Source organism: Oncorhynchus nerka, unplaced genomic scaffold, assembly GCF_034236695.1.
Source record: "Oncorhynchus nerka isolate Pitt River unplaced genomic scaffold, Oner_Uvic_2.0 unplaced_scaffold_731, whole genome shotgun sequence".
Taxonomy (NCBI): domain Eukaryota; kingdom Metazoa; phylum Chordata; class Actinopteri; order Salmoniformes; family Salmonidae; genus Oncorhynchus; species Oncorhynchus nerka.
This window is the reverse complement of record NW_027040461.1, coordinates 33,244-53,676: the sequence shown is the minus strand read 5'-3', so window position 1 is coordinate 53,676 and position 20,433 is coordinate 33,244. Positions and strand designations below refer to the sequence as shown.

The 20,433-nt window shown below is 46.5% G+C and overlaps 1 protein-coding gene across 1 annotated transcript in view; it reads right to left on the bottom strand.

The window, feature by feature from the left end:
* The window catches only part of LOC135571144 (rho guanine nucleotide exchange factor 39-like), a 108,079-nt gene that overhangs the window by 66,794 nt on the left and 20,852 nt on the right, over positions 1-20,433 (bottom strand). Inside the window, exons 4-5 of the mRNA XM_065016938.1 lie at positions 9,320-9,440; positions 2,793-2,945 (exon numbers count right to left, since the gene is read on the bottom strand). Of these exons, the coding sequence (XP_064873010.1) occupies positions 2,793-2,945; positions 9,320-9,440 (274 nt within the window). The remainder of the gene's footprint in view (positions 1-2,792; positions 2,946-9,319; positions 9,441-20,433) is intronic.

Genomic DNA, 20,433 nt, shown 5'->3' with positions numbered 1-20,433 from the left:
ACAGGACAGACGTACCGTCTCCACAGGACAGACGTACCGTCTCCACAGGACAGACGTACCGTCTCCACAGGACAGACGTACTGTCTCCACAGGACAGACGTACTGTCTCCACAGGACAGACGTACTGTCTCCACAGGACAGACATACTGTCTTCGTGAAGGATGGACACCACACATCAAGGAGGTACAGGACAGACATACTGTCTTCGTGAGGGATGGACACCACACATCAAGGAGGTACAGGACAGACATACCGTCTTCGTGAAGGATGGACACCACACATCAAGGAGGTACAGGACAGACCTACTGTCTTCGTGAGGGATGGATTCCACACATCAAGGAGGTACAGGACAGACATACTGTCTTCGTGAGGGATGGACACCACACATCAAGGAGGTCGCTGTGAGAATCATCTCCATACTACACGAGACAAGAAAGCCTCATTAAGAAAACAGACTAGCAGCTTGATAAACCCCATAGCAGCGTATTTTCATCCTGGCACCCTGTGTTCATAAATCAGCATGTTGATTATGGCCCATCCCCCCCCCCCCCCCCCGTGATACACTAATTAACGACAGGGATCAGGACCACATTAAATTACAGCCAACACTAACGGCTGGTTAACGCAGGGGATTGTGACAGATCTGTGACAGTCAGAGTGTGTGTGTGTGTGTGTGTGTGTGTGTGCGTGTCTGTGTGTCTGCGTGTGTCTGTGTGTCTGCGTGTGTCTGTGTGTGTGTGTGTGTGTGTCTGTGTCTGTGTGTGTGTGTGTCTGTGTGTGTGTGTGTGTGTGTGTGTGTCTGTGTGTGTGTCTGTGTGTGTGTGTCTGTGTGTGTGTGTCTGCGTGTGTGTGTGTGTGTGTCAAAGTTTTACCAACAGGCGCTACATCAAATAATAACCACGTCTGTCATCGCAGCTAAAAAAACAACAAACAGGAAAAGGAGAAGTCAGGCATGAAAAGCGTGACGCTACAGGGGTCGTCTATGGTGGTGTTTACAGTACGCAAACACTACCCTCTCAACACACACTGTTCTGTTACCCACTCGGAACGTTCCCACAGGACAACACCTTCAGGAAGTCACATGGTTCAGAGTAGGAAATGGAGAACTTTGTCAAGCGCCAATCAACAAAATAAAAGTCCACAAACTACTGGGTCAGTGGAACGACATCACATGACAACCAGCAGCCGATATCTCTGTATCCACGGGTGGGAAAGTGGAGTTGAAGTGAAAGCAGGTATCGTTTGATGTAGTAGGTGTTTTACAGTAGTTGGTGGTTTAGAACGATGTGCTGTTGAATTGTGTTTTACAGTAGTTGGTGGTTTAGAACGATGTGCTGTTGAATTGTGTTTTACAGTAGTTGGTGGTTTAGAACGATGTGCTGTTGAATTGTGTTTTACAGTAGTTGGTGGTTTAGAACGATGTGCTGTTGAATTGTGTTTTACAGTAGTTGGTGGTTTAGAACGATGTGCTGTTGAATTGTGTTTTACAGTAGTTGGTGGTTTAGAACGATGTGCTGTTGAATTGTGTTTTACAGTAGTTGGTGGTTTAGAACGATGTGCTGTTGAATTGTGTTTTACAGTAGTTGGTTTAGAACGATGTGCTGTTGAATTGTGTTTTACAGTAGTTGGTTTAGAACGATGTGCTGTTGAATTGTGTTTTACAGTAGTTGGTGGTTTAGAACGATGTGCTGTTGAATTGTGTTTTACAGTAGTTGGTTTAGAACGATGTGCTGTTGAATTGTGTTTTACAGTAGTTGGTGGTTTAGAACGATGTGCTGTTGAATTGTGTTTTACAGTAGTTGGTGGTTTAGAACGATGTGCTGTTGAATTGTGTTTTACAGTAGTTGGTGGTTTAGAACGATGTGCGGTTGAATTGTGTTTTACAGTAGTTGGTGGTTTAGAACGATGTGCTGTTGAATTGTGTTTTACAGTAGTTGGTGGTTTAGAACGATGTGCTGTTGAATTGTGTTTTACAGTAGTTGGTGGTTTAGAACGATGTGCTGTTGAATTGTGTTTTACAGTAGTTGGTGGTTTAGAACGATGTGCTGTTGAATTGTGTTTTACAGTAGTTGGTGGTTTAGAACGATGTGCTGTCGAATTGTGTTTTACAGTAGTTGGTGGTTTAGAACAATGTACTGTTGAATTGTGTTTTACAGTAGTTGGTGGTTTAGAACGATGTACTGTTCTACTGTGTATAAGGTGTACGGAAACAGAGTAACATACTGTTAGATGGGGTGTATAAGGTGTATGGAAACAGAGTAACATACTGTTAGATGGGGTGTATAAGGTGTATGGAAACAGAGTAACATACTGTTAGATGGGGTGTATAAGGTGTACGGAAACAGAGTAACATACTGTTAGATGGGGTGTATAAGGTGTATGGAAACATAGTAACATACTGTTAGATGGGGTGTATAAGGTGTACGGAAACAGAGTAACACTGTTAGATGGGGTGTATAAGGTGTACGGAAACAGAGTAACATACTTTTAGATGGGGTGTATAAGGTGTATGGAAACAGAGTAACATACTGTTGGATGGGGTGTATAAGGTGTATGGAAACAGAGTAACATACTGTTGGATGGGGTGTATAAGGTGTATGGAAACAGAATAACATACTGTTAGATGGGGTGTATGGAAACAGAGTAACATACTGTTAGATGGGGTGTATAAGGTGTATGGAAACAGAGTAACATACTGTTAGATGGGGTGTATAAGGTGTATTGAAACAGAGTAACATACTGTTAGTCGGGGTGTATAAGGTGTATTGAAACAGTAACATACTGTTATACACCCAATCTAAGGTGTATGGAAACAGAATAACATACTGTTGGATGCGCTGTATGGGCAGTGGGAGGAGGTCCTCTAGTTTACAGTTGAGGAACTCTGGTCTGGACTCCTGGAGCTTCTTAAACCTTCTAAAGGCTTTGTTCTTCTTGACCTGGAGCTGAGGACAGAGAACAGACACCATTTAGTATCACCCTGAGGTCCTCCACTAAACAGAGAACAGACACCACTAATATCACCCTGAGGTCCTCCACTAGACAGAGAACAGACACCACTAATATCACCCTGAGGTCCTCCACTATAGACAGAGAACAGACACCACTAATATCACCCTGAGGTCCTCCACTAAACAGAGAACAGACACCACTAATATCACCCTGAGGTCCTCCACTAAACAGAGAACAGACACCACTAATATCACCCTGAGGTCCTCCACTAGACAGAGAACAGACACCACTAATATCACCCTGAGGTCCTCCACTAAACAGAGAACAGACACCACTAATATCACCCTGAGGTCCTCCACTAAACAGAGAACAGACACCACTAATATCACCCTGAGGTCCTCCACTAAACAGAGAACAGACACCATTAATATCACCCTGAGGTCCTCCACTAGACAGAGAACAGACACCACTAATATCACCCTGAGGTCCTCCACTAAACAGGAGACTGAAGAGTTGGACAGAGAACAGACACCACTAATATCACCCTGAGGTCCTCCACTAGACAGAGAACAGACACCACTAATATCACCCTGAGTCCTCCACTAAACAGAGGAGACCGAAGTGTTGGACAGAGAACTTCTCAGCCACTCGACAGAACTGTCGGTCTGTCCGCGAGGCCGCCTGTCTGTCTGTCCGCGAGGCCGCCTGTCTGTCTGTCTCCCCTGAGGTCCTCCTAAACAGAGGCCGCCTGTCTGTCTGTCCCGAGGCCGCACTGTCTGTCTAATATCGCGAGGCCGCCTGTCTGTCTGTCCGCGAGGCCGCCTGTCTGTCTGTCCGCGAGGCCGCCTGTCTGTCTGCGAGGCCGCCTGTCTGTCTGTCCGCGAGGCCGCCTGTCTGTCTGTCCGCGAGGCCGCCTGTCTGTCCCTGAGGTCTGTCTGTCCGAGGCCGCCTGTCTGTCTGTCCGCGAGGCCGCCTGTCTGTCTGTCCGCGAGGCCGCCTGTCTGTCTGTCCGCGAGGCCGCCTGTCTGTCTGTCCGCGAGGCCGCCTGTCTGTCTGTCCGCGAGGCCGCCTGTCTGTCTGTCCGCGAGGCCGCCTGTCTCCTGTCCGCGAGGCCGCCTGTCTGTCTGTCCGCGAGGCCGCCTGTCTGTCTGTCCGCGAGGCCGCCTGTCTGTCTGAGAAGTCCGCGACCGAGGCCGCCTGTCTGTCTGTCCGCGAGGCCGCCTGTCTGTCTGTCCGCGAGGCCGCCTGTCTGTCTGTCCGCTGAGGCCGCCTGTCTGTCTGTCCGCGAGGCCGCCTGTCTGTCTATCCGCCTGTCTGGTCCGCGAGGCCGCCTGTCTGTCTGTCCAGGCCGCCTAATATCTGTCCGCGAGGTCCTCCTGTCTGTCTGTCCGCGAGGCCGCACTGTCTGTCTGTCCGCGAGGCCGCCTGTCTGTCTGTCCGCGAGGCCGCCTGTCTGTCTGTCCGCGAGGCCGCCCTGTCTGTCTGTCCGCGAGGCCGCCTGTCTGAACATGCCAAAGGCCGCCTGTCTGTCTGTCCGCGAGGCCGCCTGTCTGTCTGTCCGCGAGGCCGCCTGTCTGTCTGTCCGCGAGGCCGCCTGTCTGTCTGTCCGCGAGGCCGTCCTGTCTGTCTGTCCGCGAGGCCGCCTGTCTGTCTGTCACGCGAGGCCCCTGTCTGTCTGTCCGCGAGGCCGCCTGTCTGTCTGCGCCCGCGAGTCTGTCTGTCTGTCCGCGAGGCCGCCTGTCTGTCTGTCCGCGAGGCCGCCTGTCTGTCTGTCCGCGAGGCCGCCTGTCTGTCTGTCCGCGAGGCCGCCTGTCTGTCTGTCCGCGAGGCCGCCTGTCTGTCTGTCCGCGAGGCCGCCTGTCTGTCTGTCCGCGAGGCCGCCTGGTCTGTCTGTCTGTCCGCGAGGCCGCCTGGTCTGTCTGTCCGCGAGGCCGCCTGGTCTGTCCGCGAAGCCGCCTGGTCTGTCCGCGAAGCCGCCTGGTATGTCCGCGAGGCCTGTCGGTCTGTCCGCGAGGCCTGTCGGTCTGTCCGCGAGGCCGCCTGGTCTGTCCGCGAGGCCTGTCGGTCTGTCCGCGAGGCCGCCTGGTCTGTCCGCGAGGCCTGTCGGTCTGTCCGCGAAGCCGCCTGGTCTGTCCGCGAGGCCTGTCGGTCTGTCCGCGAGGCCGCCTGGTCTGTCCGCGAGGCCGCCTGTCGGTCTGTCCGCGAGGCCGCCTGTCGGTCTGTCCGCGAGGCGGCCTGTCGGTCTGTCCGCGAGGCCGCCTGGTCTGTCCGCGAAGCCGCCTGGTCTGTCCGCGAAGCCGCCTGGTCTGTCCGCGAAGCCTGTGGGTCTGTCCGCGAGGCCGCCTGGTCTGTCCGCGAAGCCGCATGGTCTGTCCGCGAAGCCGCATGGTCTGTCCGCGAGGCTGCCTGGTCTGTCCGTGAGCCCAAGTAAACCTGCGTTTGTGGACAGAATCACCTAATCCAGACATTACAAAAACGGAACAATATTCAAAAACAAATCTGTTGAACTTCTTCCCAGAGAACCATAAGTATTGACCATAATGCATCAGCGATTGGTGTTTTCATGCAGCTTTCTGAAACGCCACAGGAATTCCCCTGCCTGTGTGTGTGTGTGTGTGTGTGTGTGTGTGTGTGTGTGTCTACACTTTGTGTAACAGCCGTTAGAGATAATGTTAATGATACCAGTCTTCTGCTAGAGCCGGAAAGGCTCAATTACAATGTTAACTACACTAGTAGCCGACCTGTCAGAATGGCATCGTGATTATTTGCATCCATTTTGTTTCACAGGAGCAGCACAGCAACACAGTCCGTGCTATCTGGGATCCTCGGGACCTCCTGACCGCGTTGAAATGTAAAAAACGGTTACGGTAAGCGTTATGGTTAGGGAAAGGGTTCCCCAAGTGGCGCAGCGGTCTAAGGCACGAGCATCTCAGCGCTAGAGGCTTCACTACAGACCCTGGTTCGATTCCAGGCTGTAACACTACCGGGCCGAGATTTGGAGTACCATAGGGCTGCGACAAAATTGACCCAGCGTCGTCCGGGTTTGGCCGTCATTGTAAATAATAATTTGTTCTTAACAGACTTGCCTAGTTAAATAAAGGTTCAATAAAGGGTTAAGGCTACGGTTTAGGGTAGGGACATCCCAAGGATCCCAGATGGCACTGACCACAGCTACACCTCTTAACCAATCAACAGTCTCTTCCTGGTGCACACTGACCACAACACCACCTCTTGACCAATCAACAGTCTCTTCCTGGTGCACACTGACCACAGCAACACCTCTTGACCAATCAACAGTCTCTTCCTGGTGCACACTGACCACAACACCACCTCTTAACCAATCAACAGTCTCTTCCTGGTGCACACTGACCACAACACCACCTCTTAACCAATCAGTCTCTTCCTGGTGCACACTGACCACAGCAACACCTCTTGACCAATCAACAGTCTCTTCCTGGTGCACACTGACCACAGCAACACCTCTTAACCAATCAACAGTCTCTTCCTGGTGACCACTGACCACAGCAACACCTCTTAACCAATCAACAGTCTCTTCCTGGTGCACACTGACCACAACACCACCTCTTAACCAATCAGTCTCTTCCTGGTGCACACTGACCACAGCAACACCTCTTGACCAATCAACAGTCTCTTCCTGGTGACCACAGCAACACCTCTTAACCAATCAACAGTCTCTTCCTGGTGCACACTGACCACAACACCACCTCTTGACCAATCAACAGTATCTTCCTGGTGCACACTGACCACAGCAACACCTCTTGACCAATCAACAGTCTCTTCCTGGTGCACACTGACCACAACACCACCTCTTAACCAATCAACAGTCTCTTCCTGGTGCACACTGACCACAACACCACCTCTTAACCAATCAGTCTCTTCCTGGTGCACACTGACCACAGCAACACCTCTTGACCAATCAACAGTCTCTTCCTGGTGCACACTGACCACAGCAACACCTCTTGACCAATCAACAGTCTCTTCCTGGTGCACACTGACCACAACACCACCTCTTAACCAATCAACAGTCTCTTCCTGGTGCACAGTGACCACAACACCACCTCTTAACCAATCAGTCTCTTCCTGGTGCACACTGACCACAGCAACACCTCTTGACCAATCAACAGTCTCTTCCTGGTGCACACTGACCACAGCAACACCTCTTGACCAATCAACAGTCTCTTCCTGGTGCACACTGACCACAACACCACCTCTTAACCAATCAACAGTCTCTTCCTGGTGCACACTGGAATTAAAGGGTAATCAAAATGTCTTAACTTTTTCCGAGACCTAAAAAACGGTCTCCTGATGTGGTTGCAACATTGTTGTGGACTTCATCCCGGGTGAAGGGGTGTGTGTGTATTTCCACTGCGATGATGAGCTCAACTTGAGAGGAATCACTGATGAACACCAACAAGAGAAAAATCAGAAACTAACATTTCAACGCTACAGTGCCAACGGCGCTAACGTCTCTACGGCGATAAAACGTCACTACGGCGATAAAACGTCACTACGGCGATAAAACGTCACTACGGCGATAAAACGTCACTACGGCGATAAAGTGACTACGGCGCTAACGTCACTAACGGCGCTAACGTCGCTAACGGCGCTAACGTCACTACGGCGCTAACGTCACTACGGCGATAAAACGTCACTACGGCGATAAAGTGACTACGGCGCTAACGTCACTAACGGCGCTAACGTCGCTAACGTCACTACAGAGCTAACGTCACTACAGAGCTAACGTCACTACAGAGCTAACGTCACTACAGAGCTAACGTCACTACAGAGCTAACGTCACTACAGAGCTAACGTCACTACAGAGCTAACGTCACTATGGAGCTAAACTAAAATACTACTTACTGAAGAGCCACTGCATCTCTACCTACCTAGCATCCTCTCCTCTCCTAGTTACCCCTGTGGTGAATCCTGCACGGAGCCGACAGCTGCAGTGATATGAATGTCTTGGTTAAGAGGAAGGATGAGTCTCTGCAGAGAGCCCATTGACTGATCTCATTGATTAGGGACAGAGGAGGGGAGTTGGAATTGATTCTTCCACCGGGTCTACTTTGCTAACACGCCTGTAACTGCTGAAACACGGGGCTGTGTGTTATTAGCGTGTTAGGAGACTCGTTAGCATGCTAACGGAGGTGCATCACTTAGGCTGAGGTGATTAAAACAGTGCCTTTCTGAAAGTATTCATACCCCTTGACTTACTCCACATCGTGTTGTGTTACAGTCTGAATTAAGCATGGATTTACACACCCACCAACACACAATACCAGATCATGACAAAATGAAAAACATTTGTTGCAAATGTATTGAAAATGAAACACAGAAATATACATTTACATAAGTATTCACATCCGGAGTCAACACTTTGTAGAAACACATTAGGCAGCAATTACAGCTGTGAGTCTTCCTGGGTAAGTCTCTAAGAGCTTTGCACACATGGTTTGTACAATATTAGCCCATTATTCTTTTTAAAAAATGATCCAAGCTCTGTCAAGTTGGTTGTTGATCATTGCTAGGCAGCCATTTTCAAGTCCTGCCCTCGATTTTCACCCTACTCACTCAAGGGTTTTTATTAATTGTTTCTATTTTCTACATTGTAGAATAACAGTGAAGACAACAAAACTATGAAATAACACATATGGAATCATGTAGTAACCAAAAAAGTGTAACAAATAAATACATCTAAATCTATTTTATATTTGAGATTCTTCTCAGTAGCCACCCTTTGCTTTGACCGCTTTCCACACTTGGCATTCTCTCAACCAGCTTCATGAGGTAGTCAACCTGGAATGTATTTCAATTAACAGGTGTCTTCTTAAAAGTTAATTTGTGAAATAGCTTCCTTCTTAATGACCTGGTGGGCTAGGGGCAGTATTTTCATGTCCGGATGAAAAGCGCCCAAAGTTCTTACCGGAACACAGAACCTCACAGGGTTCTGAGAGTTGTTGTTCACAACAATACAATAAGAAGTGTTCTTACCGGAACACGGAACCTCACAGGGTTCTGAGAGTTGTTGTTCACAACAATACAATAAGAAGTGGTGTTCTTACCGTACCGGATGTGAATACTTACGTAAATTAAGGGTTCTGAGAGTTGTTGATCACAACAATACAATAAGAAGTGGTGTTCTTACCGGAACACAGAACCTCACAGGGTTCTGAGAGTTGTTGATCACAACAATACAATAAGTGGTGGTGTTCTTACCGGAACACAGAACCTCACAGGGTTCTGAGAGTTGATCACAACAATACAATAAGAAGTGTTCTTACCGGAACACGGAACCTCACAGGGTTCTGAGAGTTGATCACAACAATACAATAAGAAGTGTTCTTACCGCCAGGACCCTGTTGGCGTTCTGGATGTTGTCTACGTAGGTAACGTAGTGGTGGAGGTGAGGACAGAAGTCATCAAATCCACGGCCGAAGTCCCCGTTCTCCAGACGGACCAACAACGTCCTGCAGAGCAGAGAGAGAGACAATTAACAATGGTGATCAGCATCGACAACAAATCCTCATGTAAGATAACATGTCAAGATAATCACAATATAGTATTGGCAACTAAGTATTCTGGGAATATCGTATCGTCCCTGGAAATACCCAGCCCTACAAATATAGCAATGGACATCACAGTACGATATTCTCACAATACTTAGATGCCGATTCTACACGTCGATCCGATTAGGTCTAGTCGGTATAGTCGACTAGCGCTATCAATCGGACGCCAAATCCATATTTGGCGTAAAAGTTTCATTATAATATCGTCAAAAATAATATTGTGATATGCAACAACATATCCAGCAGCATCGACCCCCCAGCAGCATCGACCCCCCCAGCAGCATCGACCCCCCCAGCAGCATCGATTCCCCCCCCCAGCAGCGACCCCCCCAGCAGCACGACCCCCCCAGCAGCATCGACCCCCCAGCAGCATCGACCCCCCAGCAGCATCGATTCCCCCCAACAGCATTGATCCCCCTCCATCACTAAATATTACCACATAGAACCGTCTGATCACCACGGACGGTAAGAAATAACACGAATAAATAAAAAGAGTGCTCAACAATTAGACATTTACAACTCCTGACTGCACTGGTCTAATGATGTTCCCAGAGACATTACGTCTAATGATGTTCACAGAGACATTACGTCTAATGATGTTCACAGAGACATTACGTCTAATGATGTTCACAGAGACATTACATCTAATGATGTTCACAGAGACATTACGTCTAATGATGTTCACAGAGACATTACGTCTAATGATGTTCCCAGAGACATTACGTCTAATGATGTTCACAGAGACATTACATCTAATGATGTTCACAGAGACATTACGTCTAATGATGTTCCCAGAGACATTACGTCTAATGATGTTCCCAGAGACATTACATCTAATGATGTTCACAGAGACATTACATCTAATGATGTTCCCAGAGACATTACGTCTAATGATGTTCCCAGAGACATTACATCTAATGATGTTCACAGAGACATTACATCTAATGATGTTCCCAGAGACATTACGTCTAATGATGTTCCCAGAGACATTACATCTAATGATGTTCCCAGAGACATTACATCTAATGATGTTCCCAGAGACATTACATCTAATGATGTTCCCAGAGACATTACATCCTCACGTCGCTGGAAAGAAGGAGCTCTGAAGTTGATTTGAATAGGTTGGAATGAAGCATCGGGCCAAGGTAGACCTGTTGGTAATCAGAAGACTCAGAGACAGCCAGGAGACACACACACACAGCCAGGAGACAAGGTAGACCTGTTGGTAATCAGAAGACTCAGAGACAGCCAGGAGACACACACACACAGCCAGGAGACAAGGTAGACCTGTTGGTAATCAGAAGACGCAGAGACAGCCAGGAGACACACACACACAGCCAGGAGACAAGGTAGACCTGTTGGTAATCAGAAGACTCAGAGACAGCCAGGAGACACACACACACAGCCAGGAGACAAGGTAGACCTGTCGGTAATCAGAAGACTCAGGGACAGCCAGGAGACACACACACACACAGCCAGGAGACAAGGTAGACCTGTTGGTAATCAGAAGACTCAGAGACAGCCAGGAGACACACACACACAGCCAGGAGAGAGACACACACACACAGCCAGGAGACACAAGTGCGCACACACACACACTAGAAACACACACACACTTAGCAGGAGAGTTGGGCTAACGAGGGCACACAGCCAGGAGAGAGAGACACACACACACACTTAAGCAGGAAACCATGTTTCCGTTTCTTCCCTCCTCTCACAGCCAGAGGATATTATGATAAATATAAAACTACAAATTACAACTTCCAGACTGTTTTCAGGGTGATTAAATAGTGTGGCCGTCAGGAAGAAGAGAACATCGGAGTGGAGAGTAGAGTGGAAGGGAGGAGAATAGCGGGGAAGGGAGGAGGAGAGTAAGGGAGGAGAGAAAGGGAGGTTGAGAGAGGGAGGAGAGAAAGGGAGGTTGAGAGAGGGAGGAGAGAAAGGGAGGTTGAGAGAGGGAGGAGAGAAAGGGAGGTTGAGAGAGGGAGGAGAGAAAGGGAGGTTGAGAGAGGGAGGAGAGAAAGGGAGGTTGAGAGAGGGAGGAGAGAAAGAGAGGTTGAGAGAGGGAGGAAAGGGAGGTTGAGAGAGGGAGGAAAGGGAGGTTGAGAGAGGGAGGAAAGGGAGGTTGAGAGAGGGAGGAAAGGGAGGAGGAGAGGAGGAGGAAAGGGAGGAGGAGAGGGAGGAGGAGAGGAGGAGGAGAGGAGGAGGAGAGGAGGAGGAAAGGGAGGAGGAAAGGGAGGAGGAGAGGAGGAGGAAAGGGAGGAGGAAAGGAGGAGGAGAGGAGGAGGAGAGGAGGAGGAAAGGGAGGAGGAAAGGGAGGAGGAAAGGGAGGAGGAGAGGAGGAGGAAAGGGAGGAGGAAAGGGAGGAGGAGAGGAGGAGGAGAGGGAGGAGGAGAGGAGGAGGAGGAAAGGAGGAGGAGAGGAGGAGGAGGAAAGGAGGAGGAGAGGGAGGAGGAAAGGGAGGAGGAGAGGGAGGAGGAAAGGAGGAGGAGAGGGAGGAGGAGAGGAGGAGGAGAGGGAGGAGGAGAGGAGGAGGAAAGGGAGGAGGAGAGGAGGAGGAGAATAGAGAAGTAGTTATTGATCACACACATATAAAAACAAAGCAGAACTTTGTCTCAGGTTTTCAACAGTGAAAAGGATGTACTTCCGTCACCCTGGATACAGTTTAATCTGTATCACACTACAAATCACAGCACATTACATCCTCATTAAACTCCCCAGACACACCTGGGAGGGAATATCAATCTCTCCAAATAGCTTTGTGATTCTGCTCTAGTTCCTCTGGGTGACGTTGTCGTTGGCGTTGGTCATTACAGTCTGTTACAGTGGAACAGGGAGGAGGGATAATTAGCTTTTTCCATCTACATACTATCACCGTCTTGGTCACAACTCCTCATAAACTGCCTGAACCATCTACATACTATCACTGTCTTGGTCACAACTCCTCATAAACTGCCTGAACCATAAATGCCTGAACCATACATACTATCACCGTCTTGGTCACAACTCCTCATAAACTGCCTGAACCATCTACATACTATCACCGTCTTGGTCACAACTCCTCATAAACTGCCTGAACCATCTACATACTATCACTGTCTTGGTCACAACTCCTCATAAACTGCCTGAACCATCTACATACTATCACTGTCTTGGTCACAACTCCTCATAAACTGCCTGAACCATCTACATACTATCACTGTCTTGGTCACAACTCCTCATAAACTGCCTGAACCATCTACATACTATCACTGTCTTGGTCACAACTCCTCATAAACTGCCTGAACCATCTACATACTATCACTGTCTTGGTCACAACTCCTCATAAACTGCCTGAACCATCTACATACTATCACTGTCTTGGTCACAACTCCTCATAAACTGCCTGAACCATCTACATACTATCACTGTCTTGGTCACAACTCCTCATAAACTGCCTGAACCATCTACATACTATCACTGTCTTGGTCACAACTCCTCATAAACTGCCTGAACCATCTACATACTATCACCGTCTTGGTCACAACTCCTCATAAACTGCCTGAACCATCTACATACTATCACTGTCTTGGTCACAACTCCTCATAAACTGCCTGAACCATCTACATACTATCACTGTCTTGGTCACAACTCCTCATAAACTGCCTGAACCATCTACATACTATCACTGTCTTGGTCACAACTCCTCATAAACTGCCTGAACCATCTACATACTATCACTGTCTTGGTCACAACTCCTCATAAACTGCCTGAACCATCTACATACTATCACTGTCTTGGTCACAACTCCTCATAAACTGCCTGAACCATCTACATACTATCACTGTCTTGGTCACAACTCCTCATAAACTGCCTGAACCATCTACATACTATCACTGTCTTGGTCACAACTCCTCATAAACTGCCTGAACCATCTACATACTATCACTGTCTTGGTCACAACTCCTCATAAACTGCCTGAACCATCTACATACTATCACTGTCTTGGTCACAACTCCTCATAAACTGCCTGAACCATCTACATACTATCACTGTCTTGGTCACAACTCCTCATAAACTGCCTGAACCATCTACATACTATCACTGTCTTGGTCACAACTCCTCATAAACTGCCTGAACCATCTACATACTATCACTGTCTTGGTCACAACTCCTCATAAACTGCCTGAACCATGATGAATGGCACGGAAGGATCATCACCACACTAAATATTCCTATATATAAATATATAAGTCGGTTAGTGTTTAATTACAGTGGAATTCCTGATTAGTGTGCAGTGTTGTTCCCCTGGAGGAAAGTCAAAATAAAAATAAAAAACAGGATGTGAACTGAGTTATATCTTCCTTCCTCCATTTCCTACGCCCAACCATTTACCACAGGTATCACTATCGGGCTAATAGTGAGTTGGTCTAGAGTCTAGACCAACTCACTACGCCCAACGATAGAGACATGATACCTGCCTGTTGTCGTTCCTCTAGACCAACACACTACGCCCAACGATAGAGACATGATACCTGCCTGTTGTCGTTCCTCTAGACCAACACACTACGCCCAACGATAGAGACATGATACCTGCCTGTTGTCGTTCCTCTAGACCAACACACTACACCCAACGATACAGACATGATACCTGCCTGTTGTCGTTCCTCTAAATCAACACACTACGCCCAACGATAGAGACATGATACCTGCCTGTTGTCGTTCCTCTAAATCAACACACTACGCCCAACGATAGAGACATGATACCTGCCTGTTGTCGTTCCTCTAGACCAACACACTACGCCCAACGATAGAGACATGATACCTGCCTGTTGTCGTTCCTCTAGACCAACACACTACACCCAACGATAGAGACATGATACCTGCCTGTTGTCGTTCCTCTAAATCAACACACTACGCCCAACGATACAGACATGATACCTGCCTGTTGTCGTTCCTCTAGACCAACACACTACGCCCAACGATAGAGACATGATACCTGCCTGTTGTCGTTCCTCTAGACCAACACACTACGCCCAACGATAGAGACATGATACCTGCCTGTTGTCGTTCCTCTAGACCAACACACTACGCCCAACGATAGAGACATGATACCTGCCTGTTGTCGTTCCTCTAGACCAACACACTACGCCCAACGATAGAGACATGATACCTGCCTGTTGTCGTTCCTCTAAATCAACACACTACACCCAACGATAGAGACATGATACCTGCCTGTTGTCGTTCCTCTAAATCAACACCCTACACCCAACGATAGAGACATGATACCTGCCTGTTGTCGTTCCTCTAAATCAACACCCTACACCCAACGATACAGACATGATACCTGCCTGTTGTCGTTCCTCTAGACCAACACACTACGCCCAACGATAGAGACATGATACCAGCCTGTTGTCGTTCCTCTAAATCAACACCCTACGCCCAACAATAGAGACATGATACCTGACAGAAAAGCCTGTTATCGTTCCTCTAAATCAACACACTACACCCAACGATAGAGACATGATACCTGCCTGTTGTCGTTCCTCTAGACCAACACACTACGCCCAACGATAGAGACATGATACCTGCCTGTTGTCGTTCCTCTAAATCAACACCCTACACCCAACGATAGAGACATGATACCTGCCTGTTGTCATTCCTCTAGATCAACACACTACACCCAACGATACAGACATGATACCTGCCTGTTGTCGTTCCTCTAGACCAACACACTACGCCCAACGATAGAGACATGATACCAGCCTGTTGTCGTTCCTCTAAATCAACACCCTACGCCCAACAATAGAGACATGATACCTGCCTGTTGTCGTTCCTCTAAATCAACACACTACGCCCAACGATAGAGACATGATACCTGCCTGTTGTCGTTCCTCTAGACCAACACACTACGCCCAACGATAGAGACATGATACCTGCCTGTTGTCGTTCCTCTAAATCAACACACTACGCCCAACGATAGAGACATGATACCTGCCTGTTGTCGTTCCTCTAGACCAACACACTACGCCCAACGATAGAGACATGATACCTGCCTGTTGTCGTTCCTCTAAATCAACACACTACGCCCAACGATAGAGACATGATACCTGCCTGTTGTCATTCCTCTAGACCAACACACTACGCCCAACGATAGAGACATGATACCTGCCTGTTGTCGTTCCTCTACATCAACACACTACACCCAACGATAGAGACATGATACCTGCCTGTTGTCGTTCCTCTAGACCAACACACTACACCCAACGATAGAGACATGATACCTGCCTGTTGTCGTTCCTCTAAATCAACACACTACGCCCAACGATACAGACATGATACCTGCCTGTTGTCGTTCCTCTAGACCAACACACTACGCCCAACGATAGAGACATGATACCTGCCTGTTGTCGTTCCTCTAGACCAACACACTACGCCCAACGATAGAGACATGATACCTGCCTGTTGTCGTTCCTCTAGACCAACACACTACGCCCAACGATAGAGACATGATACCTGCCTGTTGTCGTTCCTCTAAATCAACACACTACGCCCAACGATAGAGACATGATACCTGCCTGTTGTCGTTCCTCTAAATCAACACCCTACACCCAACGATAGAGACATGATACCTGCCTGTTGTCATTCCTCTAGATCAACACACTACACCCAACGATACAGACATGATACCTGCCTGTTGTCGTTCCTCTAGACCAACACACTACGCCCAACGATAGAGACATGATACCAGCCTGTTGTCGTTCCTCTAAATCAACACCCTACGCCCAACAATAGAGACATGATACCTGCCTGTTGTCGTTCCTCTAAATTAACACACTGCGCCCAACGATAGAGACATGATACCAGCCTGTTGTCGTTCCTCTACATCAACACACTACGCCCAACGATAGAGACATGATACCTGACAGAAAAGCCTGTTATCGTTCCTCTAAATCAACACACTACGCCCAACGATAGAGACATGATACCAGCCTGTTGTCGTTCCTCTAAATTAACACACTGCGCCCAACGATAGAGACATGATACCAGCCTGTTGTCGTTCCTCTACATCAACACACTACGCCCAACGATAGAGACATGATACCTGCCTGTTGTCGTTCCTCTAGACCAACACACTACACCCAACGATAGAGACATGATACCTGCCTGTTGTCGTTCCTCTAGACCAACACACTACGCCCAACGATACAGCCTGCTGTTGTCGTTCCTCTACATCAACACACTACGCCCAACGATAGAGACATGATACCTGCCTGTTGTCGTTCCTCTAGACCAACACACTACACCCAACGATAGAGACATGATACCTGCCTGTTGTCGTTCCTCTAAATCAACACACTACGCCCAACGATAGAGACATGATACCTGCCTGTTGTCGTTCCTCTAAATCAACACACTACGCCCAACGATTACAGACATGATACCTGACAGAAAAGCCTGTTGTCGTTCCTCTATAATTTATACTCTACTCTACAATTTAAATAAATAAAAAGTATTTGTGCGTTTATAAATATATACATATATTTCTGTGTGTTTATAAATATATATATTTCTGTGTGTTTATAAATATATATATATATATTTCTGTGTGTTTATAAATATATATATATATATTTCTGTGTGTTTATAAATATATATATATATATATATTTCTGTGTGTTTATAAATATATATATATATATATATTTCTGTGTGTTTATACGGTCAAATCCGGAAACTATCATTTCAAAAACAAAACATTTATTCTTTCAGTGAAATACGGAACCGTTCCGTATTTTATCTAACGGGTGGCATCCCTAAGTCTAAGTATTCCTGTTAAATTGCACAACCTTCAATGTTATGTCATAATTATGTAAAACGATGACATATTAGTTCACAGCGAGCCAGGCGGCCCAAACTGTTGCATAGACCCTGACTCTGCTTGCACCAAACGCAAGAGAAGTGACACAATTTCCCTCGTTAATATTCCCTGCTAACATTAAATTATTTTAACTAAATATGCAGGTTTAAAAATATATACCTCTGTGTATTGATTTTAATAAAGGTGTTTACGGATAGGTACATTTGTTCAAAGATTGTGCTTCTTTTTTTTTTTCTTCGGCAATGCGCTTTTGTTAAATCATCAACGTTTTGGCAAAGTAGGCTGTGATTGGATGATGAACTAACAGGCCCCGCCCCGTATTGATTATATGGAACGCAGGACAAGCTAGTTAAACCTCGTAATATCATCAACCCTCTCTCCCTCAGTGACATAATGTAAACGTAATATCATCAACCCTCTCTCCCTCAGTGGCATAATGTAAACGTAATATCATCAACCCTCTCTCCCTCAGTGGCATAATGTAAACGTAATATCATCAACCCTCTCTCCCTCAGTGGCATAATGTAAACGTAATATCATCAACCCTCTCTCCCTCAGTGACATAATGTAAACGTAATATCATCAACCCTCTCTCCCTCAGTGACATAATGTAAACGTAATATCATCAACCCTCTCTCCCTCAGTGACATAATGTAAACGTAATATCATCAACCCTCTCTCCCTCAGTGACATAATGTAAACGTAATATCATCAACCCTCTCTCCCTCAGTGACATAATGTAAACGTAATATCATCAACCTCTCTCCTCAGTGGCATAATGTAAACGTAATATCATCAACCCTCTCTCCTCAGTGACATAATGTAAACGTAATATCATCAACCCTCTCTCCCTCAGTGACATAATGTAAACGTAATATCATCAACCCTCTCTCCTCAGTGGCATAATGTAAACGTAATATCATCAACCTCTCTCCCTCAGTGACATAATGTAAACGTAATATCATCAACCCTCTCTCCCTCAGTGACATAATGTAAACGTAATATCATCAACCCTCTCTCCCTCAGTGGCATAATGTAAACGTAATATCATCAACCCTCTCTCCCTCAGTGACATAATGTAAACGTAATATCATCAACCCTCTCTCCCTCAGTGACATAATGTAAACGTAATATCATCAACCCTCTCTCCCTCAGTGACATAATGTAAACGTAATATCATCAACCCTCTCTCCCTCAGTGGCATAATGTAAACGTAATACATTACCCTCTCTCCCTCAGTGGCATATCCTGACATAATGTAAACGTAATATCATCAACCCTCTCTCCCTCAGTGGCATATCCTGACATAATGTAAACATTATACATTACCCTCTCTCCCTCAGTGGCATATCCTGACATAATGTAAACGTAATATCATCAACCCTCTCTCCCTCAGTGGCATATCCTGACATAATGTAAACATTATACATTACCCTCTCTCCCTCAGTGGCATATCCTGACATAATGTAAACGTAATATCATCAACCCTCTCTCCCTCAGTGACATATCCTGACATAATGTAAATGTAATGCATTACCCTCTCTCCCTCAGTGACATATCCTGACATAATGTAAACGTAATATCATCAACCCTCTCTCCCTCAGTGGCATATCCTGACATAATGTAAACGTAATACATTACCCTCTCTCCCTCAGTGACATATCCTGACATAATGTAAACGTAATATCATCAACCCTCTCTCCCTCAGTGACATATCCTGACATAATGTAAATGTAATGCATTACCCTCTCTCCCTCAGTGGCATATCCTGACATAATGTAAACGTAATATCATCAACCCTCTCTCCCTCAGTGACATATCCTGACATAATGTAAATGTAATGCATTACCCTCTCTCCCTCAGTGACATATCCTGACATAATGTAAACGTAATATCATCAACCCTCTCTCCCTCAGTGGCATATCCTGACATAATGTAAACGTAATATCATCAACCCTCTCTCCCTCAGTGGCATATGCTGACATAATGTAAACGTAATATCATCAACCCTCTCTCCCTCAGTGGCATATCCTGACATAATGTAAACGTAATATCATCAACCCTCTCTCCCTCAGTGACATATCCTGACATAATGTAAACGTAATATCATCAACCCTCTCTCCCTCAGTGGCATATCCTGACATAATGTAAACGTAATATCATCAACCCTCTCTCCCTCAGTGACATATCCTGACATAATGTAAACGTAATATCATCAACCCTCTCTCCCTCAGTGGCATATCCTGACATAATGTAAACGTAATACATTACCCTCTCTCCCTCAGTGACATATCCTGACATAATGTAAATGTAATATCATCAACCCTCTCTCCCTCAGTGGCATATCCTGACATAATGTAAACGTAATACATTACCATCTCTCCCTCAGTGGCATATCCTGACATAATGTAAACGTAATACATTACCATCTCTCCCTCAGTGACATATCCTGACATAATGTAAAGGTTATACATTACCCTCATGGACATATCCTGACATAATGTAAACGTAATGCATTACCCTCTCTCCCTCAGTGACATATCCTGACATAATGTAAATGTAATACATTACCCTCTCTCCCTCAGTGACATATCCTGACATAATGTAAACGTAATACATTACCCTCTCTCCCTCAGTGACATATCCTGACATAATGTAAACGTAATGCATTACCCTCTCTCCCTCAGTGGCATATCCTGACATAATGTAAACGTAATACATTACCCTCTCTCCCTCAGTGACATATCCTGACATAATGTAAACGTAATATCATCAACCCTCTCTCCCTCAGTGGCATATCCTGACATAATGTAAACGTAATATCATCAACCCTCTCTCCCTCAGTGACATATCCTGACATAATGTAAACGTAATATCATCAACCCTCTCTCCCTCAGTGGCATATCCTGACATAATGTAAACGTAATACATTACCCTCTCTCCCTCAGTGACATATCCTGACATAATGTAAACGTAATACATTACCCTCTCTCCCTCAGTGACATATCCTGACATAATGTAAACGTAGTACAT